Source organism: Corella eumyota, chromosome 3 (genome assembly GCF_963082875.1).
Source record: "Corella eumyota chromosome 3, kaCorEumy4.1, whole genome shotgun sequence".
Classification (NCBI taxonomy): Eukaryota; Metazoa; Chordata; class Ascidiacea; order Phlebobranchia; family Corellidae; genus Corella; species Corella eumyota.
This window is the reverse complement of record NC_137492.1, coordinates 8,061,904-8,085,714: the sequence shown is the minus strand read 5'-3', so window position 1 is coordinate 8,085,714 and position 23,811 is coordinate 8,061,904. Positions and strand designations below refer to the sequence as shown.

The 23,811-nt window shown below is 28.8% G+C and overlaps 4 protein-coding genes across 4 annotated transcripts; 1 reads left to right on the top strand and 3 right to left on the bottom strand.

The window, feature by feature from the left end:
• Positions 1-776: 776 nt before the first annotated feature.
• On the top strand, positions 777-4,289 carry LOC145744566 (pseudouridylate synthase 7 homolog). The gene is made up of 12 exons (XM_082562442.1): positions 777-1,003; positions 1,071-1,157; positions 1,297-1,426; positions 1,533-1,711; positions 1,804-1,943; positions 2,117-2,304; positions 2,427-2,555; positions 2,641-2,803; positions 2,863-2,941; positions 3,034-3,221; positions 3,521-3,669; positions 3,827-4,289. The coding sequence occupies exons 1-12, from the start codon at positions 806-808 to the stop codon at positions 4,012-4,014; spliced, it is 1,818 nt and encodes a 605-aa protein (XP_082418568.1). The 5' UTR covers positions 777-805; the 3' UTR covers positions 4,015-4,289.
• LOC145744567 (protein FAM3D-like) lies at positions 4,264-9,959 on the bottom strand. Its single transcript, XM_082562443.1, has 8 exons — positions 9,826-9,959; positions 9,305-9,442; positions 8,809-8,913; positions 8,300-8,429; positions 7,206-7,315; positions 6,345-6,429; positions 5,905-6,031; positions 4,264-5,526 (listed from the first exon to the last, which is right to left on the bottom strand). The coding sequence occupies exons 1-8, from the start codon at positions 9,836-9,838 to the stop codon at positions 5,440-5,442; spliced, it is 795 nt and encodes a 264-aa protein (XP_082418569.1). The 5' UTR covers positions 9,839-9,959; the 3' UTR covers positions 4,264-5,439.
• Positions 9,960-10,198: 239 nt separating this feature from the next.
• On the bottom strand, positions 10,199-18,475 carry LOC145744476 (angiopoietin-1 receptor-like). Its single transcript, XM_082562312.1, has 24 exons — positions 18,352-18,475; positions 17,796-17,878; positions 17,437-17,517; positions 17,065-17,230; positions 16,757-16,916; positions 16,501-16,649; positions 16,273-16,407; positions 15,624-15,797; positions 15,371-15,480; positions 15,090-15,273; positions 14,728-14,915; positions 14,128-14,394; positions 13,934-14,069; positions 13,592-13,761; positions 13,418-13,529; positions 13,204-13,333; positions 12,945-13,048; positions 12,470-12,597; positions 12,217-12,361; positions 11,808-12,091; positions 11,506-11,690; positions 11,300-11,437; positions 10,856-10,961; positions 10,199-10,740 (listed from the first exon to the last, which is right to left on the bottom strand). Exons 1-24 carry the CDS (start codon positions 18,401-18,403, stop codon positions 10,669-10,671), a joined length of 3,459 nt encoding a protein of 1,152 aa, XP_082418438.1. The 5' UTR covers positions 18,404-18,475; the 3' UTR covers positions 10,199-10,668.
• Positions 18,476-19,115: 640 nt separating this feature from the next.
• Positions 19,116-23,784, bottom strand: LOC145745922 (prolyl 3-hydroxylase OGFOD1-like). Its single transcript, XM_082564102.1, has 13 exons — positions 23,643-23,784; positions 23,444-23,515; positions 23,116-23,238; positions 22,923-23,057; positions 22,705-22,845; positions 22,439-22,530; positions 21,950-22,081; positions 21,761-21,874; positions 21,159-21,438; positions 20,959-21,100; positions 20,402-20,508; positions 20,265-20,317; positions 19,116-19,531 (listed from the first exon to the last, which is right to left on the bottom strand). Exons 1-13 carry the CDS (start codon positions 23,782-23,784, stop codon positions 19,394-19,396), a joined length of 1,671 nt encoding a protein of 556 aa, XP_082420228.1. The 3' UTR covers positions 19,116-19,393.
• Between the last annotated feature and the right edge of the window lie 27 nt (positions 23,785-23,811).

Below are 23,811 nucleotides of genomic sequence, written 5' to 3'. Positions count from 1 at the left end.
TTGTAGCTGTATTATAGACATAATTTACCGCATTTAATTCGCCATCATGAATCACAATTCACAATCGATGACAAATAGGTTACTAGACAACTTCAATGCTCAACCGACATCCTGTTAAAAACAGTGAAGGAGTGACGGAAGAGACCGTGACGTCATACGAACATTGGACCGTTACGTAAATCGCTTTATCCTCAATAAGAAAAAAATTAAAAAAGAACCACCCAAGTTTATACAAACTCACGTGGTGAGTGAAAAAAATACACTGCTAGAAGTAAATTCAAATCGCTACTGCTTTAAAATTGAAACCCAATATCAATCTTAACATTTTAATAAACAAGCAAATATTTAAATATGAGATAATTATTTTTTTACTGTGTGTTACATTTACACTAATTAAGCATTTTCAACAAACAACAAGTATTTGTAAAAAAACAAAAACCGGGTAATACATAACAATATGTTTTTAAATAAAATGTTTTAAATCATAATTAAAAAATATTTGGTATTTTATTTTTAGAAACCTTATGTTTATGTTTTTATGATTGAATGATTTCGTAATTTATATATTGACACGTGACCATACGACCACGTGTTATCAAAGCATTTCATGAACTTAAAATAATTGTAACACTTACCTCTATTGGTTTTTTATTTAACTGTATTAATTTTTTTATTTTACTTAGATTTGTATTTTTCAAGTTACTGCATGTAGCAATTGATTAGACATGAATCAACTTTACCTATAACTGCCTGACTGTATAACAGATTACTTATAATTATATTCTTAAGTTTAGTTCTATATAAAATGTCTGAGCTAACTGAAACTGACGTCGGTATGTCCGAATATTTGAGTAACACCCAAGGCATCCATGGAATTTTAAAGCTCAGGTTTCAAGACTTTTTGGTAAATGAAATTAACAAATCTGGAAGGATTGTAAGATTAACTAATTTTGCCGAAAAACCTGAAAAGGAAGAAAAAACAGAAAAAATTGAGAACATTGAGGTAGGCAAACATTAATATAATTATATTTAAATATATTTTTTTTTTGAATTTTTTTTTTTACTTTTAGATACCGGATTATATTGTTTCGATTATTTCGGCAGAAGATCAAGAAAACTTAAAATCTTTAAATCCAGAAGAAACTTATATTTTAAAGGTTGTACTACATTTAACTTTAAAAATGATTTAAATAAATAAATATAATAAAGGTATATATAGCCGATATAATAGAAATATATATATATATATTTTGCCGAAACATTGGCCTAGAAACTATTTCTATTTCTTTTAATTAGGTAGAAAATGACAAAGGTGCTCGAACCAAAATCCATGAAGCGATTCGAAAATTTTTTCCCAAACTTGAAAGTGAAACGATAGTGGGAGAAAACGAGGAAAGAAATATTAAAGTTTCAGTTTCAAAACCTGGTAAAATTTTACAAAAGGAATAATATTTATAAAAACTATAAAACAAGGAAAAAATATCGCAAAAAATTTCAGTAAACAATGTTTAAAAATTTGAATTTGATTTCAGGAAATAATAAAAGACGTTGGGTTAACAAAGAGAAAAGTCGGTACAACAAATTTGTTTTGTATAAGGAAAATATAGCAACCATGGATGCTATTAATTTAATTGCTAAAAAACTTCATTTAAATCATCGAAATTGTTTTCAATATGCTGGCAATAAAGACAAAAGAGGAGTCACTGTTCAGGTTATTCATTCTACTATCTGATAAAACATAATGTAAACAGTTTTAATCTTAAAAATTTGTTATTTAAAAATTTTTAAATTTATTTTTATTAGGAAATGACAACTACATTGTCGTTGGAAAGAATTTTTCCCATCAATCAAGTTCCCAAAATTTCTATCGGAAGTTTTACAGAGACAACTTCACCTTTACAACTAGGAGAGTTAAATGGAAATTACTTTTCAATTGTGTTAAGGTAAGACAAAAAACATTTTCATTGTCCACTTGCATATGTTATCCATGTGAAAAAATTTGTGTAGTTCCTACATAAATTGAAGGTATTTGATAAGAATACTGAAGCCCTGGGTAGGGTTTCGAGATGGGTCAGTATTTTTACCAATTCCCTTAATCAATTTATATTATTTACAGAAATATTGTAGGAGACCAAGAACAAATTAAGGCTGGGTTAAAATTGTTTGAAGAACACGGCTTTATCAACTATTTCGGGATGCAAAGATTTGGAACCGCTAGTGTCCCAACTTATGAGATTGGAAAATCTTTGATTGCCAGCAACTGGGAAAAGGCAATTGATAATATTTTGTCAAAATGTTTAAATGGTTGGTGAATTCTTGACCAAACAAGTATTCAATTTGGATAATTATTAATTCAAAGAATATACAAATATACCCAATAACAAACTTGACAATTTATTTACTAACTAAGTTGATTTAATAATTAGATGCAGAACCGGAATTAAAAAAATATATTAAGAACTGGAAAGAAGAAGGAAATGCACTCAAAGCTTATAAACTTTTAGAAAGAAAATCAACGTTTGAAGGTTACCTTTTGAACGGCATATCTCGATTTGGTAAAAATAAAAAAAGTATAGATTTCAAAGCCAAAAAGAAATTACATTTTATTTACTTACATTTTTATTCCTTTTACCTTTTTAGGTAACACCCAATTAACCCAGGCTCTGAGTCGAATCCCACGCAACACAAGAATGTTGTATCTTCATAGTTATCAGAGTTTTGTGTGGAACAGAATGGTTAGTAAAAGAATCAAGGAGCTAGGGAATTCCCCTGTAGTAGGAGACCTGGTGTTTGGTCACAATAGGTAAGACTTGGAAAGCAATGTTACCACAAATATTTAATATTTAATCAATTGTGTTTTAGTAACAATGATCATGAAAATTCAGATGAAACAGAGCCCGATATAAAGAAAGCAAAACTAAACAAAGAAATTGCAAAAGAAGTAAAAAGAATTTTAAGTTTTAGCGATTACATTAATATTATGATCTCTATAAAACTAATTTATGTATAAAATATATTTTTATATCAAACTAGGATGGTTCCAGAATAGCAGTAAGCGTAAAACAATTAACAGAAAATGATGTCAATTTGTATAAAATGACTGATATTGTTATGCCACTACCTGGTTATGATGTCATACTACCCAACAATGCCAAAGATTGGTATCAACAATGTTTTGTTGAGGATGGTGTAGATTCAACCTCGTTTCAGCATAATGTAAAGTAAGTTGCTAAACTATCAATTAGATTATTTGGCATGAGTTTGTAGTGTTTATAGCGCCTACTTAAAAAGCGCTTCAGCATGGAAACATTGAGGATTGAACCTAGAACCCTTTATAGTGAAGCCAAGTGTTTAAACACAACACAGCGATCTGCCGGTTAAATGTAAATTTAGATATAAGTATTTATTCAAAATAATTTAACTAAAAACTTCATTTCTCTAATGTTTAAAATTTAATTTTTTCTCAAAGCTTTGCACTTTGTCTACATGTTACCCAAAAAATAAAATCATTTTTATTTAGAGAATATGCCTTACCAGGAGCTTATAGAAAAGTGATTGGCCATCCATGTAATGTAGAATGGGAAATAATAAAATATGATGATTACAAAAACCCACTAATACTTTCTGATCGTGATATATTAAGGGGCATAAAACTTAACATTAACCCAGGTATAGGAACACTTTAAAATTCTGTCAAATTCAGACCCATCCAAAACTAACTTATGCTATAATAATAACATACACAATTAAAATAATTTGTATTGTCAAAGGCAAAAACCAATTCAACTACTAACAAAGCCTTAAAATTTTACTACTATTGTTTTAGATGGTAACTTTACTGCTTTAAATGTTAAATTTGGGCTACCCTCGTCAAGTTATGCTACAGTTGCATTAAGAGAACTATCTAAGTCTGATATGTCTTCTTTTAAGCAATCTATTTTGGGCAATCAACATGAACTTGAATCTAAAGCATTGATGAACATGAAAGTTACTGCTGAAAGTCAAACTTTATAGAAAAGAAAACTTAAAATTATGTATTAGTAAAAGAGCTTATTGTTATTGGTTTATAAAATTAATTTACGTACATAATTTTTTGTTGGACTTTTACACAATGTTATTTTTAGTATCGATTTATGCCTTATTTTAAGACTAACTTACAAACAATAAATTGAATTGTCTTTTTAACATGTTCTCTTAATTGAATTAAACCCTTAGACTACGAACTAGCTGTACTCTGTAGAAATTGTTACACTTTAATATACTTAAAATTGAAGTTTATTGCTAGATGTCATCACAACATTAATTACAAACTTGTTAAAAAACAAAATTTAATATTGTTGATGTCAAAAAATTTAGTGTAGTAGACTACATATATATTTCCTTCTTAAAAGGGCATTACTAGTTGCTTAAAAAAAAAGAATATATGCATATAAAAAACAAGCCCAATTATTTTGTTCTAAATCTAATAGGCCTATAAATAATAAAGAATAAATATGGCAGAGTGCTAAATATATATACCATTTTTGTCAGTCTTGAATTTTTCAGACCAAAATACATTTTTAAGTTAACAAAACCTATTTATAGCATCAACAAAATTCAAACAAAAGAAATAATTCAGCTTCTTTCAAGCATAGGAAATATTGCAAAAAAATTTACACAAAACTTGAAAAAAAAATATATTTAAGCAAGATGACAGCAAAATATGATCTGCATTCTAAAAGTATAGTACATATTTAACCACTATATACTATTATATCTCATACATTATGGGAAATATTTCAAAATAAGGCCATTTTAGATAAAAAAAAACACAAATAAAACAACGGCCAAAACTAGGAAATTTTTAACAAACAAACAATTTATGTTCGTTATACGATCTCTTTATAAACAGGTTAGAGTTAAATGTTCAATTATGCGTAAAGTTCCAAAAAATTTCCAATTCAAGTAATATTACACCAAGCAAATTCTTTTTTAAAAGCAAACTTTGCGCACCAAAAAAAAACTTCAAAATTTCCAAAAACGTATAATACCTATAAACTATGTGTTTCTATGTACAATTGAAGGATTATTATACATTTAATAAGTTAGTTCATTTACTAAGTTTAAGTTAGTTGGTAGTATTCATCCTGCAGTTTTAAACTAAATATATAAAAACATAAATTATCGTGAAAGCAATCTAAAACGATTCAAATATTGAACAAACAAGTAAAACAAAATAAGAATCAAACTGAAAAGCCTTTTTTGAACTAAGCACCTAAATAATAGCAAGCAAATCTATAACTGTCCTTAAAATGTTAAACTTAAATTGTAGATTTTTAGAGTATAAGGTTGCTATTTTTTCGAAATATGGTTGCTATTTTTTCGATGCCGTTTTAACATAGTGTTAGTGGAAAATAATTTATATTATGGCAAGTTATATGGATTGAAAATTATTTAAGGTTATCTGATTTTGGGCAAGCAACCTTCCAGGGTTATAGCTTCGGGCCAGTCACCATATTTATTTGTTTCTTTAACATTCTTTGCAAGCTAAAATAAAAAGGTGTAAAAATCAAATAAATAAAATGTGTGTAACAGTGCCTATGTAAATAAGAAAACAGTGTAAAATTATTTTAAACAGTGTAAGTATATACATCAAGTGAAAAAGGAAATACAGTATCCTACTATTTTCTTATTTATTTAAGCTAAAAGAACTTTTAACTTTTTAACAAATTTGTTTACTTGGTTTACAAAATATATTAAACTGATATTTAATAAAAACATTTTTAAATTCTCGAAAAAAAACCCACGTATTTTCAACGTTAAAAAGGAATAATCTTAATTGTTAAATTCATTTAAATTTTTATTTTGGAACAGCTATAAATACACTTAGTAGTACCAGCTCAAATTAAAAACAAAATCACTAACCTGTTCAAATTCTGACGGATGTTTAATATTTGCACCACCCACGAAAATCCAATTATCTCTGAAAGCTAATTCCTTTGATTTTGAACTTCCCAAACTAACCAACATTTCTTTTGCTTCATCATCTAGCCTAATTTAATAAACAAAATTGTTATATAAAATCTGTTTAGCTGGCTACCCTAATTCTATAGGTAAAAAACTGGTTAAATATTAAAATTATTCTTTTAAAATTACATGGTATGTATATTTTGACTGCACTGTTGTGAAAGTTTTAGTAATTTTACATAATTTTATTTATTCATTATATGGGTAGGCTAGTTTTAAGTCTAAACCCCATATTTAGGGTATTAAGAAACCCAAGATTTAAAATTATACCCATACATACTATGAATAAAAAACCTGTTCAATAAAATTTGTTCTAAAAAATTAAAACATATACTTACTTATATGCAGCATCATCATATGTTGTAACCAGAATTATATCGCTAGGCTTTAATTCTTTTAAAAATGCCTTTAATTCTGTACTGTCTGCAAATATAATTAAAAATTTTAAAAATTAGAATTTAATGTACCTACCATAAACATATTATAAAGTAATATACATAATTCTTTAAACACATATACTAAACAACACGGTAAAGGCCTAAAAACCTTGATTATAAATAAGTGATTAGTCGTTAGGAAATAATTAATTATAAACAAACACAGGGCAGTTTCTGTCAAGATTATCTTGAACAAACAACCTTTTAATTATGAATAAGGGCTTACAAAACTTTTGTTAATGATTACACTTAACATTGAAACTTATTAACATGGGTATATTTAATTAAATTTTAAAATTAGTGTATTCTTATAATATATATGATCAATAGTTTAGTTTAGACAATAAAAATTATATTATTTCAAATAAATAAATGTATTTAAAATTTAAACATATTAAAAATGCTTAAAGCTATTTAACAAACAACATTCGTGACTTAAAAAAAAATTCAGAATTATAAAATAAAGCACAGCTTACACTAATAACCTTATACATTTATAAAGTAGATTTTCAATATATACGTGCCAGGACTGTTTATATTGTATTGATTGAACTTTACCAACTTTAAAATAAACAAAAACAGTTGACTAAAAACTTCAAAAATATGATTATGACTACCTAATTGAATCACCAGCGTGATAAAAATAATTCGCTTTACTGATATTGACAGTCAGGTAACAGTTGAATGAAATACAATAAAAATGTATAGGCTACCCCATCTTTGGATAAAAAAATATTTTAAAAGCCTATTACAGATATTTACCTTTCCCATACAAATCAAAAACAATTTTCTTTCCAGCCACCCCACTTTTTCCATCTAAAACAGCAATATTCATTCCCCTATCTACATTGTTAAGAGAATTTTTCATTATTCTAAAAAAAAATTGAAATTTTTTTATTTAATAATATCAAGTTTCTGAATTGAAACCTATATATTAACATTTTTATAATAACACAGCCCTTTTTCTGTTTAATATTTAAAGCATACTTAAAGTTAAAAAAAAATAAAACATATTCCTCATACTTATTAAAGTATTGAAATTGAAATGTTAATACTTATAAAAAAATCAAACTAAAAAGTAGCTTAAATGAATGAAAAACAGTAATGTCAACTTTATTGTTATGCATAATTTTATAGATACACACACTATTGTACGCCATCTCATCAATTTATCATTTGCTTGGTAAGAAAGTAGGAAGTGTGGATTGTTTCAAAAGAAAATTAACAATTTAATTTTGCATATATAGTTTATTGTTTTGTATTTAGTTTTGAATTACAAATATAATGTAATGTATTATATTAACTATCATAAATTATTGACATGCTGTAAAATGTATTATTGGATCGTATTTTTATTGCAACAAAATAAATAAATTGAAAGTCGTTTAGTTAAGAAGCTATTAGTATTTATTATCCTTTTAAGCATATGCTGTAGAATCAATGATATATATTGATAATAATAAAGATATTAAGTTATGAAACACTTTAAATATTTTCACCAAGGTGTTATAAATGTCACATATATGCCATTAGATCATAAAGTTTATATTAAACCACAAAATACCTTTTAACGGTAAGTAATAAATTCCATTTTTTATATCAAATTTAATATCTAACCTTACCAAGCGAAAAAATTAAACTAGTAAAAGATAGGGCTATAACAATAAAAAAATAATAAAACAGGTATAAAGTATTTTGATTGTTGTAAAGTAATTGCAACTCAAAACTGATTTTTAAAGATATAGAAATTGGACTAGATTTAAAGACATAGAAATTGGACATAATTCATTAGATTTAAGAGCAAATTTAATTAATAGTTTAATTTTAATTATTATATATATATAAGTTTAACTTACATTGACCCGTTGAAGCAAATACTTGGTCCTATAACATTTGCTGCCCCAGTAATAATTTTAAGACTAAATTCATCAGATTTACAAGTTAATTCGATGGCACATGGATCTTTGCTTTTACTTCTTTGTATAGCTGTAAAAATTTAAAATGATTGATAGTGCAAAATTATAAACACGGGTAGTGACTATGTAATAGATACTGTTGTTTTATTTGTCGTTCTTTCAAACATAAATTTTTTTGGGGAGATCATTTGTAGTTTGAGGTCAACCAGTGAACTTTTTTGTTTTATGCCTATTTACTTTATTTAGCAATATTTTTCTTCTACTTTACAGTCCCAACTTTTTTAAGGGACCATAAAATACAAGTGAGGTATTTTTTTAACTGATTTTATCATAAAATAGCGTTTATAATATTAAAGTGTACAAAAAAAACAATTTAAATCAATTTAAAAATAACATTTTAAGTAGCATAAAAAAATAACAAGTTATCTTAAAATATTGGTAAATCTTACTGGGTTGAAAATCTTTTTGTTCTTTATCCCAAGCTTTATCTGCTTCTTCGATTTTCTTTTGATCAATCAGAGCATCCGGATCAACAACATTAACTTTGGGTTCATCTGTTTGTTAAATAAAAAATTTGACAATTTAATTAGAACTTAATAATTTTATAAACTGTAAAAAATAGCAAAATTAGCAGTCTTACTCATTTTCATATCAACCAATAACAGTACTGATTTTTCTTTAAAATACTAAGATATGACTAAAATATATTTAAACTTTAGTAAGTGCATTTAAATTGTTAAAATACGGTTGCAACTTGCAACCAATATATGTCCAAGTACAACAATTTGCCCCTTTACCACAAATAGCAGGGTTTTTAAGTTTATTAATTATTTTGAAAGCTAAATTTATTTATTATATTTAAAAGTCCTTGTGGATTACACACACATATGCATAGTTATACAGATATTCTTAACCTAATAAATTACCATGAAATAGAAAACCGACCTTTTTTATCTGGAACAAATTCAATTTTAGTTTGTTCACTAGACTTAACGGTAATTCTTCCGTATAACTCAGCATACAACTGGAAGGTATACCAACCAAGAAATAAAATAATTGCAACTAGCAAATACTTTATTGGACCTAAACATATATTACTAATATTAAACCTAAACATATATTACTAATAATATGTTTTATGACATTGAAACAGTGGAAATCAAACCTATAAATTTATGTTGTAAAGCCAAGTGTTCTAACCATTACACCACACTGTTGGCTTAATTTTTTTAATTCTGTTTTTTGTTAATATTTAAGATCATGTGGTATCTTCAGATTTGTTTAATTATAAATGCCCAATAAATAATCTAAATATTTTAAAAACAGCAAAACAGCAAGTTTAAACCATTTATAACATCTTCTTTATGGGCACTACAAAATAAAAGTAGTGGGAATTGTTCCCAGGACTTGACCACACTTATGGTCTTAGAATGTTGTTAAGTAAAATAATTAAATCAAATTCTTACCTCCACTTCTCATGTTTTAACCCGACCAGATTCTAACAATATTTTAATAAATTTAAAAATATCTATTTACAAAATAAAAATTTATTTTCAGAACTAAATAAAAAATAAATATTTCTGAAAGGACCACAAACTAAAAAGAGTGTAAGCACCCTTAGTTAGACCCTTAATACCTAACTTTCATATTTTGAATTCATTAAAAGTCAAGCAAAGGCTATTACGTTAACTTATTGCCTTAGTCTATTACAACATACTTTAGTCAACAGAACTACAATAGCCCTTTTTACACATGACGCACTCTTCTTCTGCTACGTCATATCGTATTACGACATTTATAGAAAAACAACACACTGACATATGTGATTAGAATTGGATAACCAGATAAATTTAAAAACCTTTATATATACATTTTTTATTTCTTAAACCGTTTTTAGCATTTCCAAACTTAAACCACCCGCTAACGCAATTATAAAATAGCCTACATATCGATGACCGCTAAACCAAACAAACAACGAACTCTCACAGGTCTAATAGTTAATGAACCGAAAATTTAAATACGTATCATAACTTTATGTCACAGAGCAAGACTGATCACCGTGTTTGTCGTGACGATTGTGCCACATTTATTATCGAGAAAACACAAATAATGTTAATTTTGCATTGATAGTTATGTTTATATTAAATATTTTAAATATATATATGGATAACAACTAAAACAGTTTTATTGTACAAATAACATATCAATGCTATTGTTTCATGTTAAAATTTTTCTAAACTCGACCCTCAGTACTATAAACATCCAACTAAACATACGGTGACGTCACAAGTAAACACAACATGACGTTATCAACCCTCTTCTTCATTTACGTCAATATTAGCAAAACAAAAGTCTTCAAAAATTGCTGTATTGACGTAATTCTGTAAAACAAAATAAGATATTCAAAATACATTGTCGTATTTTACTTTCTGGTCACATAACTTTTAACTTAGTTTCGGTGTCACATTAACAAAAATAAACAATCAAGTGACTCACTCTACTCGATCTTGCGTCACACATCCGCTCTAGGGCAACACAGAGTTGTAAAAAAGTTGGTCGATCATAAGGCCTATCTTTCCAACATTTCAACATTAAAGCATAACTATAACAACAAAGTAGATTCAAACAATGTTACGTAATTTTTTGCATTTCAAGATTGAACAACCCAACAACTAGTACAACTATAATAGCGTTTATAACAACAAAGTTTAAGCGTTGGTCTTGGTCGTGGAATAGTGTTATTCTAACTCATTGTAAATAAAAATAAGTGTTTTGTTTTCATACAGCTTTTACAAACTTTGCAAAATTGTAATCACTATAGTCAAAAATGTAAAATTTTATTTATTCTTATTAAATTAATACGTAGTAAAGTATTCAACTCTTGCTAAAGATTACAAAGTGTTATTTATTTTGACCGAGGATAGCCGTGAAATGACTTACACTTCGTTATCACAGTTGAGTGGTTTCTCCATCCTGTAACCTCCTGGTAATTTCTCGTACAACTCGGCACACGACATCCCGCAGTAGGGGGTTCCCCCTAGACTTACTATCTCCCATAATAACACACCGAACGACCATCTACAGAAAAATTGTAAATAATTTTTTAATTTTTCAAATTTTCATCTTATTACATTTTTACAACTTACACGTCACTTTTTGTCGTATAAACGTTATAATTAAGGCTCTCTATCGCCATCCAGCGGATAGGTAACCTCGAAACAGATTTCTTCACGTACACTCCTTCACCTCTCGATAAACCGAAGTCTGCCACTTTGCACACGTGATTTTCTCCCATTAAAATATTACGAGCTGCTAGATCACGATGAATTAACTAAAAACGATCATTTTAAAAGAAATTTTATAGTGATCGCTTTAAATATGTTTGAATGGAAATAATTATACAATGTTAGTCAGTGCCTGCATCTAAAATACATAACAATTATTTAACCTGTTTTTCGCTGAGGTACGACATCCCCTGCGTTACGTCACTAGCAAACTGGAGAAGTTGGTGTTGTGAAAGATTTGTGTAAATTTCTAATTTGTCGTCATCAATCCTACTTTTTCTTAAATATTGTAGTAAGTTTCCGTTGGGTGCAAACTCGGTGCACAGGTACATCACGCTGTCGTGCTCACAAGCGCCCACTAGCGTGATAACATTTTTGTGTTGACCGATTCGAACCATAGTGTCAAGCTCGGCAAGAAAATCTCGTTTATCATCTAACGTACTTCCGTCTATAAATTAACAAACTAATTTTTAAAACAAGTGTTAATAAAATAAATTACCTACCAATGTTAAACTTGTAAGGCTTTTAACATAGTGCTTAAACAAAAAGTAATTAAGAAAATAATAGCATTACCTTTTAACATTTTTACAGCACTTTGAATACGTTGTTCGTCTTTGTTTACTACGGCTTTCACAACTTGACCAAAGTTACCAACACCTAGAGGGATATCTTCAAATGTGATATTTTCCCACGGTATGATCAGGTGATCGGGAAATATCTAAAATACAAAAACAGCAATTTAAAATTTTTGAGGTTTAAATTAAATTTTACTATTACGTCAACAACAATTAAAAAAAGTATTTTAAAATCATAAATAAAGCAATACTTGAACGGAATGGGTAGAGGGCGCCCGAGATGACCTCATAGAATGACTCGACAATAAAGTTCCTGATCGTGACGTCAGACCCGAGTTCATGAAAAAGTCGCTGTAGTTTGGGTTGCGCAGTAAACCATCTGCGCAGGTTAAAAGAAACAATCAAATTGCAAAAAAAATTGCTACATTAACACATTTGTATATTTTATTTCAAATACTACGAACTGTCGTTACAAAATAAACCAAAAAACAAAATGGCATATATTTTTATCATCTGAAAGGTAATCATTTTTTTTGTTGGAGAAGTGTGTGTAGTTTGGACGTTGTTGGGTTATCCGTAAACGCCTAGCCCAGGGGCAAATAATGTGGCATTGGTGCGGCTTGAGCCCGATTCCTTTTAGCTTATAGTCCGCTTTCATTGCCAGTATATCACAATACCGGTCAGATGCAGATATACGTCAAATTACTAATAAAACGAACAACACACCTTGTGAAGAAAAGCCGAAAGTTGACAACCTAATATTGTTTGAAACAGTGTCGCTCTCAGCATGGGATAAACTCCGTGGTCGTTGTGGAGGTTCACGTCGACATCTTAAAAATGTTAAATTTTAGCTTTAAACTTGAAGGGGTCATAAATCAAAGGCATTACGACGATGACGTCACAATCCAAGCAAGTGTCAAACATTTTCTATTTCATGATTTTTGCAACTTTTTTGCAAAGTTTTCAAATATTTTAATTTGTTTACCTGCGGCATGTAACCAACACAAGAACAAGACAAATCAGAAGAAGACCTCCAGTTCCAGAAACTAATATCTTGAACAAAAGTGTTTCCTCAAACCTAAATGATTGGTTTAAATCTCCTTCCAGGCTATCAGCTGCCAGAAAAATGTTTCGATAGAGTTACAACAAATTAATAGGTGGAAAATTATCAAATTTTTGATAAAACAAAAAATAGGGACCTTTTTCCAAAGTTTTCACCGAAATAAAAGGGTTTCCCGAACTATCTCCGTTATAATTACTTGATAAGAACTCAAGTTCGTAAGTTGTGGAGGGTTTCAAATTTGTAATTATCTGAAAAAATTTAAAAAATGTTACCTTATACTTTGTTCAACAAAAGTTAATTAGTAATTTACTTTTTGGTTTTGTCCAACTTCCACCAATGACGTCACCGCTTTCGACCCGATGGTTTGGTGACGTATTTTAACTATCGTTATTTGATAGCCACTCATGACAGACCACGTGACCAATATGGTTGATGACGTCACGTTTAAGACCTTAACGTCAGACGGCGGAGGAGGCAGGCCTAAATAATCAAAAAAATCATTATATATGCCATCATAATAAAATAAACTCCTGTTTGTGGTGCGCGAGTAAATTACAACAAATCGACTCTGCACATGTGGGACGGGCAAACGACTAGTTGGTGTCATGACTACAAATTAGAGCTTTTAGTATTGTAAAAAAAAATACATTACCTAGTTTCGCAGTTTGTACTGTGTTTCCATCTGAGTAAGGTCCAATATGTGTCGTTTTAGCTGCAACTTTAATTACATAAATAGTGTAAGCTCGCATCCCTTCTATCTTGTAGGACCTAGACGTTCCTGACGCTATCTAAAAATAAGGTGACAATAAAAAAAGTATTTACTATGACGTATTTTTGACGTCATACCTTTGATTTCCAATGTTCTTCGTTTTGTCGCGTGTCATCAGTATAAATAATCTTATATGACGTCACTCTTCCAACCGATCTCGTCGGGGGCGGGGGTTCCCACTTGACCAAAACAGATTGGGGCGAGATGACGTCGGTTTCCACCGTCTGTGGGGGCTCGAGGGGTTTACTGCTCATTGTTCGAGCTATTATGACATCACTCCAGACTCCGTTTAAGATGGTGATTCCTCGGACCCGAAACCTGTACACTGTATATTCCTCTAAGGTCTAAAACATGTTTTTTTTTTTAATTTTAGAATTATGAACAATTAACCGCAAGTGCGAGTTGGTTAAATACTTGGAATCACTTGTACTTTACGGTTCTTAGAAAAAAAAACTCTCGTACGTAACGGTCCTATAGCTAATTCTCTCTTGTACTTCACGGACCTCCCCGATTCTGTGTTGTATTTTGCGGTCCTGACTAATTATCTTTCGTACCTTACGGTTCTATAGCTGATTCTCTCTCGTTTTTTACAGTCCCTACTGATTTTACTTTGCGGCCCGAAGTTTCTCGAGGACCTTTAAGTACAAGTGATCCGAGACCTAGAAATTACAACTTACGTTAGCTTGAAATAAAGTCGTGTTAACAAATTTTTTTCCAGGAATAAACATCCAAACTTTTAGGCTATTTGAAATTTGGACTTCGTATTTACGAATTATTCCGTTTGGAAACTCTGGGGTTTTCCAAATTAAATTAATTCCGGTGAGTCCTATTTTGGAAACCCTGAGATTTTCAACTTTGGATGGAGCTGAAAAATAGTTTACAAATTAAAAAAAAGATTTAATTTAAAAAAAAATAAATACATCTTAAAGAAATATACCCCTAAAATTTAACAACATTTAGTTTTTTTTGTAAATAAAAAATAAAAAATATTTTTGTCGTAGCCAGGGTTCGAACCATAAACCCAAAAACAAAAAATTACCGCTCTCCAGCGTTCTAGTCGAAAGTTGACTTTCCTTTCCTGCCCCCTCGTGATTATAAGCTACAACGGTAAACAAATACGAAGTGTAAGGAACTAGGCCTTCAAAAACCTTACGCGTATCTGACGTAGGCGCATTGAAGCGAATCGCGTTTGGTGTACTATTGTGTTCTTCCGCAAAATTAACCTAGAAAGAAAATAGTATTTGGTTTTAGAAAAGATTAAAAGTAATTTAAATTTTATGCTTTAAAAACGACAAAAAAAATACTTAATAATATTGTTACCATATATTTAGTTATAGTATAAGGTTGGGCGTTAGAAGGAATTGTCCACTTAAATTCAAGGGAATTCGAAGTTCTGTTCAACAAAGTAATGTTTGGACCATTCGGTCGTTCTAAAACAAAGAAAATCTACTAACAAAAACGTTAAAAACTAAGCAAGTTATATATAAAAAAAATTTTTCCTACAAAAATTATTAACAAAAAACTATTTATAATTTAGCTAAAAAATGATTGTTTACTAAAATTTATTTCTTACCCAATCTTCCCATCGTGACGCGGACTTCTTTTGAAAAGGGGGATTTCCCGGCACAATTGTGAAGCTGGATTTTAACTCTGTATACAACTTGAGGATAAAGGCTTTTTAAAGTAGCGGAACTGACGTCACGATGAGCTATTTCAATCTTGGTCCATTTTGTTGATTTTTTCAAACCTGAATATTTGTTTTTTTTTTATTTTGGTGCAGTTCAGTTTTGATATAAATCGTAGACTAAAATATCACATTTTGAATTAATTTTTAACTAAAAAGGTTATTTTAATCTTGACACAATATAATTTTTTTTCGAAATATCTTTATCCCCGATTTTGAAAGGCCGAATGTGCAACCCAAACATAGAGTAACAACAGTTTCACCCCGACCCAGTCTCGAGTTGCCTGCGGTAGTTTAAGATGTTATGATAATTTTTTGATTAATGAGCTGCTGATTAAGTGCTGGCTCAGCAGCAAGTTTATACCGTTTATAACATCTTACTCAAGGGCGCTACAGTATGAGATCACTGAGATCAAACCCAGTACATCATGTAGTGTAGGAAGTGTTCTGAACACACTACACCACGCTGCCGTTTAACAATAAATCTTTTCCATATATAATTATAAATAAAATGTAATTTTGACTTCGTTTAACTCACCAAGTTGCTGATAATAAATATCATATCCAATAATATATCCTCTAACTTGCTCCGGGCTGGGATTTTTCCACTCAACATACAATATCGTATCATTCCGCGCGTAGGTAAGCAATATCTCAGGTCCCGCTGTTGGCACTGTGACGTCACAATAGAATTTACATCATCAATTTTAAATGAATATAAATCCACACACACATTATTTATTAAACAATTTTTTTATTACATTACCTCCACAGTAGGTCCGGATCGTTGCTATGGGTCCCGGTGGTCCCATCCCGGTTCTGATTTGTCCCCGGTACAAAACCACTCTGAAATTATAGAAAGTAAAAGGTTCTAGGTCTTTTATAGCGATTGAATCGTTTGGAAATGTGACGTCACTGCAAAAATTATTTTATTAGTATTTTTCATAATTTAGTATTAAATTCATTTAAAAAATTAGAAAAAGCACCTATTTACGCTTTAAAGAAAAATTTAATTTATTTACCTTGCATAGGAAAGAAAGGTTGTATCGTTTTGTTTCTTGTACAAAACTTCAGTCATTTTGATTGGTCCTTGACCAAGGAACCGCCTACTATTCAAACCAATCAAGAGTTCGTTTGATAAAAATTTGATTCCAAAAGGAGGATCAATCGGTTTTGGTAAAACTAAAAATTACCAAAAATTATAAATTTTAACATTAAAACAAATATAATGTAAAAATAAATGCGCAGCCAGGCTAACCAAGGCTTCAACAAAAAGTCAAACAATTTAAAAATAAATTTCAAACAAAATAATTAAATAAAAAATACATACCAGCTATAGTAAAGTTAAACGGCTTGCTGCAGGTTCCAGCTTTGGTTGTTGCTTGACAGACATAAGGACCCGGGTAACTTTTATGAACAACTATGCTAAATACCGAAGTGGTGGTTTGTAAGTCGGCCATTATTGTGCTGTCTGAACGAACTATTAAACCTTGTTTCTGTAACAGAGATTAAAAAACTTTAAACGGTAATATTGTAAAGCTATTGCAAATATAATTGTACTGTAACCTTGGAAAATCTAAAACTTCATAAGCAAGGCATAATATGCACAAATTTTACTACATAAACAATATTTACGATGTGCACTGTGTTTAATTCGAGCACACCTCAGTAAGTTATAGAAAAACTGGTTAAATATATTTACCTTTAAAATAATTTCGCCATGACCTGGCGGGGGGATTCCCTTAACCGAACATGAAACGTTTACTGACTGATAATGGTTGACCTAAAAACAAAACATAATGGAAAAGTTATTACAAGTATTTTAAAATTTAAAGTAAAACTTTAACTACCTCATAAACCAAATTTTTATTACAGAACTAATAATATGTGTTACGATACAGATAATATATTGTTAAGTAACACGCCCGGTAGGGTGGTATACCGGCCATGACATCAGACTACGAGCCGAAAAACTTTTGGTTCAAGCTGCACTAATGCCACAGCTTTTGCCATAAAACTCTATTTGCTTAAAGAGTAAAAAATAAAAAATAAATGACGAACCAGAAATGAAGGCGTGGCAGTGATGTTAGATATTTTAGGAGGAACGTAAGATTTTAGAGATAGCGGATTCAAGACCACGTGATCTAAAAAAATATCTATTTTTTAAATTTATGTTACTTCAATTTTAAATTTTGATGAACACTGTTTCGCTGTTTACAATTTTAAATTTTGATAAACATTGTTTCGTTTTTTAAGTTGTTTACCCAAAATGTTTTACGCTATTTTAAAACACAACGTATTAAGATTGTGACGTCACAGTTAATGGCACTCTAGAATTATGTACTGGCTTCCTATAGGCGGACTTTAATCCGGAAATTTTGTTTTTAAACTTGCCAAAAATTAACTTTAAAAAAAATTAACACTAACTAAAAACAAAGACAACCCTATTTTTAAACAAGAAATGGGCGTTGACTTTTTCTTTAAATGTTTTCTATTTTTAGATACAATAAACTCAAGTTATTTTGGAATTAAGTCAAAACCAATAAAATTAGAACAATATAAAATTTTGTTAAATATTATTTAATTTCTTAAATTTATTTTAATATTGTTAACTTACCTGCTAAAACTAAACATAACAAGTTAAAAATAAAAACTAAAGTTGTAAACATGTTTTATCTATTTTAAACAAGAAACTTTGTCTCTAAAACTAAATATATCTTCTAGATAATTCTTTTATTTTTTTTGCCCTTTTTTTAAACGACCAAGTCGTGGTTTTTGTTTAAAAATGTCCTGCTTCCAATTTAAAGTTTTGAGAAATTTGCGACAAAAAAATCTCTTGCATATCCGGTTGTTTACCGGCTTTTCGATAAAAGTGAATTGTGACGTCATAAACGACTTGTTTGTTACGTCTCGACTTTTGCTTCGAGTAAGGTCCAGCGCAGACAACGAAAAAAAAAGAAAATGGCCGAAAAAAAATAATTTTTTGCTGGTTAAAATTAAAAAAAAAAAAATGAATAATCAAAGTTTTTGAAACCCATTTGATCATAGCTATATGCAAATTAACAATATCCTACATTTAAAATACAAGAACAAACGCAAAAATACTGATAAAAATACCTTTGAAATTAGTTTGTAAAGGAAAAATCGTTTTAAACAAGTCATCTTTGAAAAAACTAGAACTTAATAAAAATATTTTAATTTTCTGATAATAATTTTATTTTAAACGTCTTTTTATTTTAAAATCATTTTAAAAATTCTTACAGAAATGTTCGTAATAGAGTAAATCGATAATAAGAAACTCTAAAAATAAAAACAAATTTAAAACCTACTTCAAGTTAAATAAAATATTTGAAAAAGGTCAAATCGCTAATATTGCTCAAAACAAAAATGTATTTTAACAAATAGCTTGATTGACGTCACGATAAACATGATTATGACATCACAAAAAAAAACAAAGCTCGATTTTTTAATTTTTTTTTTATACTGAAAATATTTATTTTAACCCAGACTAAGTCAGAATTTTTTACACTTTGTAACATTTTTTGACTAGTACTGTGTTTTAATGATGCTGCCATGCCAGCAGTAAGAATTCAACTCAAGACCTTAGTTCTAATAATTGGTAACCATACCTATCACATTTCCAATACGACAATGCTCTTTTATTCGTAATACACAAATGAGAGATCGAAATAGGGGTGGTCAGGAGCAGTGTTGTTGATGTGTTTCACAAATCTGTTAGCTTCTTTATCTCTATATACCACCGACAAACAATTACTCGAGGGCACCACTGTTAGAAGCTAACCAAAAATTAATTAATAAAATATATATATATTTTGTAAGTTACAAAAAAAATAAATGAAATTTGTATATAATTTAATTAAAAATTGTTTTATATTTAATACTAAAAGAAACTAAGTTAAATATTTAAATAAAATAGAAATTTCCCTTTATTACAAAAACCAATTGTTGACCCCTTATTAAATGAATAATCAAAAAATACTCAAGGAATTGAGTTAAATTGTCAAGTGTTTGTTAAAACTGGTGATTCATTGATTCAGTATTTAAATTTCGTGGTCCAATCATTTTATATTGTAAAAATTTTAAAACAAATTAAATTTTTTTAATCTTGGTTTTTAGTCACCTGAGCTGGTTTGACATTATATTGACCCTAGGTATTTTAAGGTCATAACCTTTTTACATTTCCACAACCCAGTTTAGGTTAACTGATAAACAACTTATTAATTTAATGGTATTTGCTTACTATCGACATCCTGTGGCCAACATATTTAGAAGTCTTTTTTTATATTTCTTTATCATTAATGTGGAAAGGACGACTTCACGACCTAAACATAGAGAAACATCAGTTGCTCCGACCCAGTCTCGAGTTCCCTTTGGCAGTTTGGTTCGACATAGAATATTATTGCTTAGTAATTACACTGATTAAGTGCTGGCCCAGCATGAGTTTATACAGTTTATAGCACTTTTTTTAGAATTTAAAATGTTTTTTTTTATGGTCTTATAACAACTTACTTCTTCAGTAGAGTTAAGATAAGATGTGTAGCCACCATAACTTTCCAACCAATCTAACAAAAAAAGTTAATTCTGGTTTAAAAAAGTATTTACTATTAATATTTACAATTAAAACATGTCTAGATAAAAGTACCTACCATTTGCATTAAAGAACAAGTTAATATCTAAAGCATATTCCCCTCGTTCATGATGTAAATCGTTTAATAAACTATAATTTCCTTTTTCCCATTTTCGTAACTCAAACCTTAAATAAATGTAAGAAAAAATCAAGAAGTCAAAAAATAATAAAAACACAAATTTAAATATATTTAAGACCATAATTAAATTTACTAAATTTTTAATATTTGTTTATCCTCAATGTGGAAAGGTCGACTTCATGACCTTAACATAAAGTAACATTAGTTACCCCTACCCAGTCTTAAGTTGCCTTTGGCAGGTTTGAATATTATAGTTTATAATTGTTTGATAACTATGCTGCTAATTAATTGCTGGCTTAACAAGAGTTTATACCATTTGTAGCGCTTTACTTAAAGGCGCTACAGCACAAGAGCTGTTGGAATCAAACCAATGACCTCAATTAGGGAAACCAAGTGTTTCAACCACTACATTATGCTGCTAATCAATCACTTATAACCCATACTGTCGCCTTCTTTAAACTGGAGATAAATAAAAAATAAAATTATAAATATTTTACCGACAAGTTGAATCGATCCCTGGCCCTTTTTTAGTTTCTTTTCTTGATTTTTTAGAGGGTGTGACATCACAATCCTTACTAACAATATCAGAATCGCTATTATTATCTTCAGAATCAGCAGCCATTGGATGTAATGTTAAGCCTAAATTTTAATCATTGTTAAGTTTTAAACAAATAAATTAAAAATAAATCTACCTAACCTGATAGATTTGATAAATATAAAAACATTTCTTCTGATGAAAAAAGATTAATTAAGTTTTGAAGCAATTTGAAAGAATTTTTTATTTTCTCAAGAGAGTTGTCATTTTTATCAAAAATTTCATCCAAAAAATTGTTGGCAACACTGTTGTTATGAGGATAAAGTAAAAAGTTTTTAAATTTGTTATAATGTTGTTTGTTAGGAGGTCCAGCACGTTCCCAAAAATTTGAATTATTTTGTAAAAAAGATAAAGAATTGCAAATTTCTTTGTATTTTTCATCCTAAAATAAAAAACAAATCCAAATTAAAAAACATTTTTTTTATATTTATCTTTAATGTGGGTTGGCCAACTTGTTTTGGCCCAGCGTGAGTTTATACCATTTATAGCAACTTACACCTTAGAACTACATCATAAAAGCAATGGGGATCGAACCCAGAACCACATGTAGTGAAAAAAACAAATATATATATGATTTTATAAAAATAAAAAAATTTGTAAACAAGAAAAATACTTCAATGACATTGAACTTTATCTAGAAAACAATTTTAAAAAATCTCAACAATTATTATTAAAATAAATTTTAAAAAAGTAACTTTAAATACTTGAAAAAAGTTGGTAAGTTGAATTTCAGAATCTTCAATAAATTGTTCTTGTATTGAACCTTGGGTTCCAAAACTCAAATAAGTTGGATTTATCCATTCACATAATTCATTATTCTAACAAATTAAAAAAATTTTAGGTTTGTTGACGCAAAAATTAAGAAAATTTTATTTAACACAAACATAACTTACCAAGGTTGCCAAACTAAATTGAAATCTTTGTGGTTTATCCTCAATTTTTCGCTGTGGTCTTGGAATCGCTGGACCATGAAACCAGCCACTTAAAGAAACTCTGGTTTTGTTTTTGGATAAAATTTCTGAAACCTTTAAAAATATTTAACTTTAAATTACTGTCCAGAAGAGAATAGTGCAGTGGTTACTGGTTAGAACAATCAGCTTCACTACATGAGGTCTTGAATTCAATTCCCACTGCTTCCACACCATAGTGCTCTTAGGTAAAGTCTCAAATTGTATAAACTCCTATTGAGCCAAAACCAATCAGCAAAATTAATATAAGGCATTGACAAAAGATAAAAAATATTTCACACACCAAGAATAAATCAATACAAAAAATTGTGTTTTGTATTAAAGTTCTAATTAAAAAGAACTTTATAAATAACAAACAGGATCAAATTATGTAAGCTAAACAAAATATTAACAAGAGATTAAAAAGATTGAAACCTGGTGAAATGATTTTGTTGAAACTTCGAAGAAAACAAAAGAATTTGAAACAGGGAGAATTGATTTTACAATTTTATTTGGAACAAATGATTCTAAAAAAATACTTCAATTATCTTATTTTAAAGGAAATTATAACAAAAAACTTATAATATTAGAAAATATGTATAACTTTTCACCAAAAGAACATTTGAAATATTTATTGAATTTTTTTTATATTAAAAGCCATTACAGATACTTAAACTTTTGGAAATATTTTAAAATCTTACCAATTGTATTTAAACTTTGACCTTTTACTGAGTCGAACAAATCCAATGACCCTCCATCATCTTCTAACCAATCAGGAGTGAGATAATAAATATATGCAATTCGTCGGAATTCTAATTCATCATCATGACATAACAAACAATCTAGTTTGACATCACAATATATTAAAATATTATTTGATTTAGTGTTTTAAAAATTTTTTTAAATAAAATAACATAACCTGTGTTTGAATATTGAGCACAAAACATGCTTATGTTATCATTTAGGGGAATCCCAGTGACATCACATAGCCATGGTAACATGGTAGAGCGAAGGAAATGACAAAAATGGGACAACTGCCAACAATCTTTACAATCTATCAAATACAATTTAAAGAGTTAGTTTTAAATAAAAAATTTTTATTTGCGAAATACCTTTATTGTTTTTCATAAGTTCATCTGTCTGCGCAAACTTGTATAAATCATTTGATTTTTGGTTGAACTGAAGTTGTAGTACTTCATTTTTTAGTTCTTTAACATAGTTATCATCAGCTTTTTCTATGAAAAAGGAGATAAAACAGATTATAAATCTCTTATACATATTAAAAAAGTCTTAAAAATTAACTTGGTTTGTTAATCTTTTTATCGAATAAAGTTAAATTAATTTAAACTTTAATTCTTTACTAATAACTTTCCAAGACTTATAACTGTACATAAGCTAATTATACACAATTAGTAAATAAAACAATAATTATTAACTTACCTTGAGTGTTAACTAGAAAATCATGGATAGAACAATGTAAAAATGGATATTCAGAACATGTGATCACATTATCTAAAAAAAATTAAACATATTTCAAAAATTTTTGCAATACAGCAATAAGCTAGTTATTAAAATAAGTAAAGTAAACTTATAAGAAAACAACTTATGTTTATTTCTTAAAAAATTAACTATTTTTTACCTTTTAAACTCTTTTCTGAACCACTAAATATTTCGGATAATTTTTTTTTCAAATTTTTGTCAAATATATTTTGATTTATTTTTGGTTTTTGACGTTTATCTGTTACTTTAACATATTTGTTTGATCTAACTTTCTTTTCCATTATAAATAATATAATAATAAACCTATA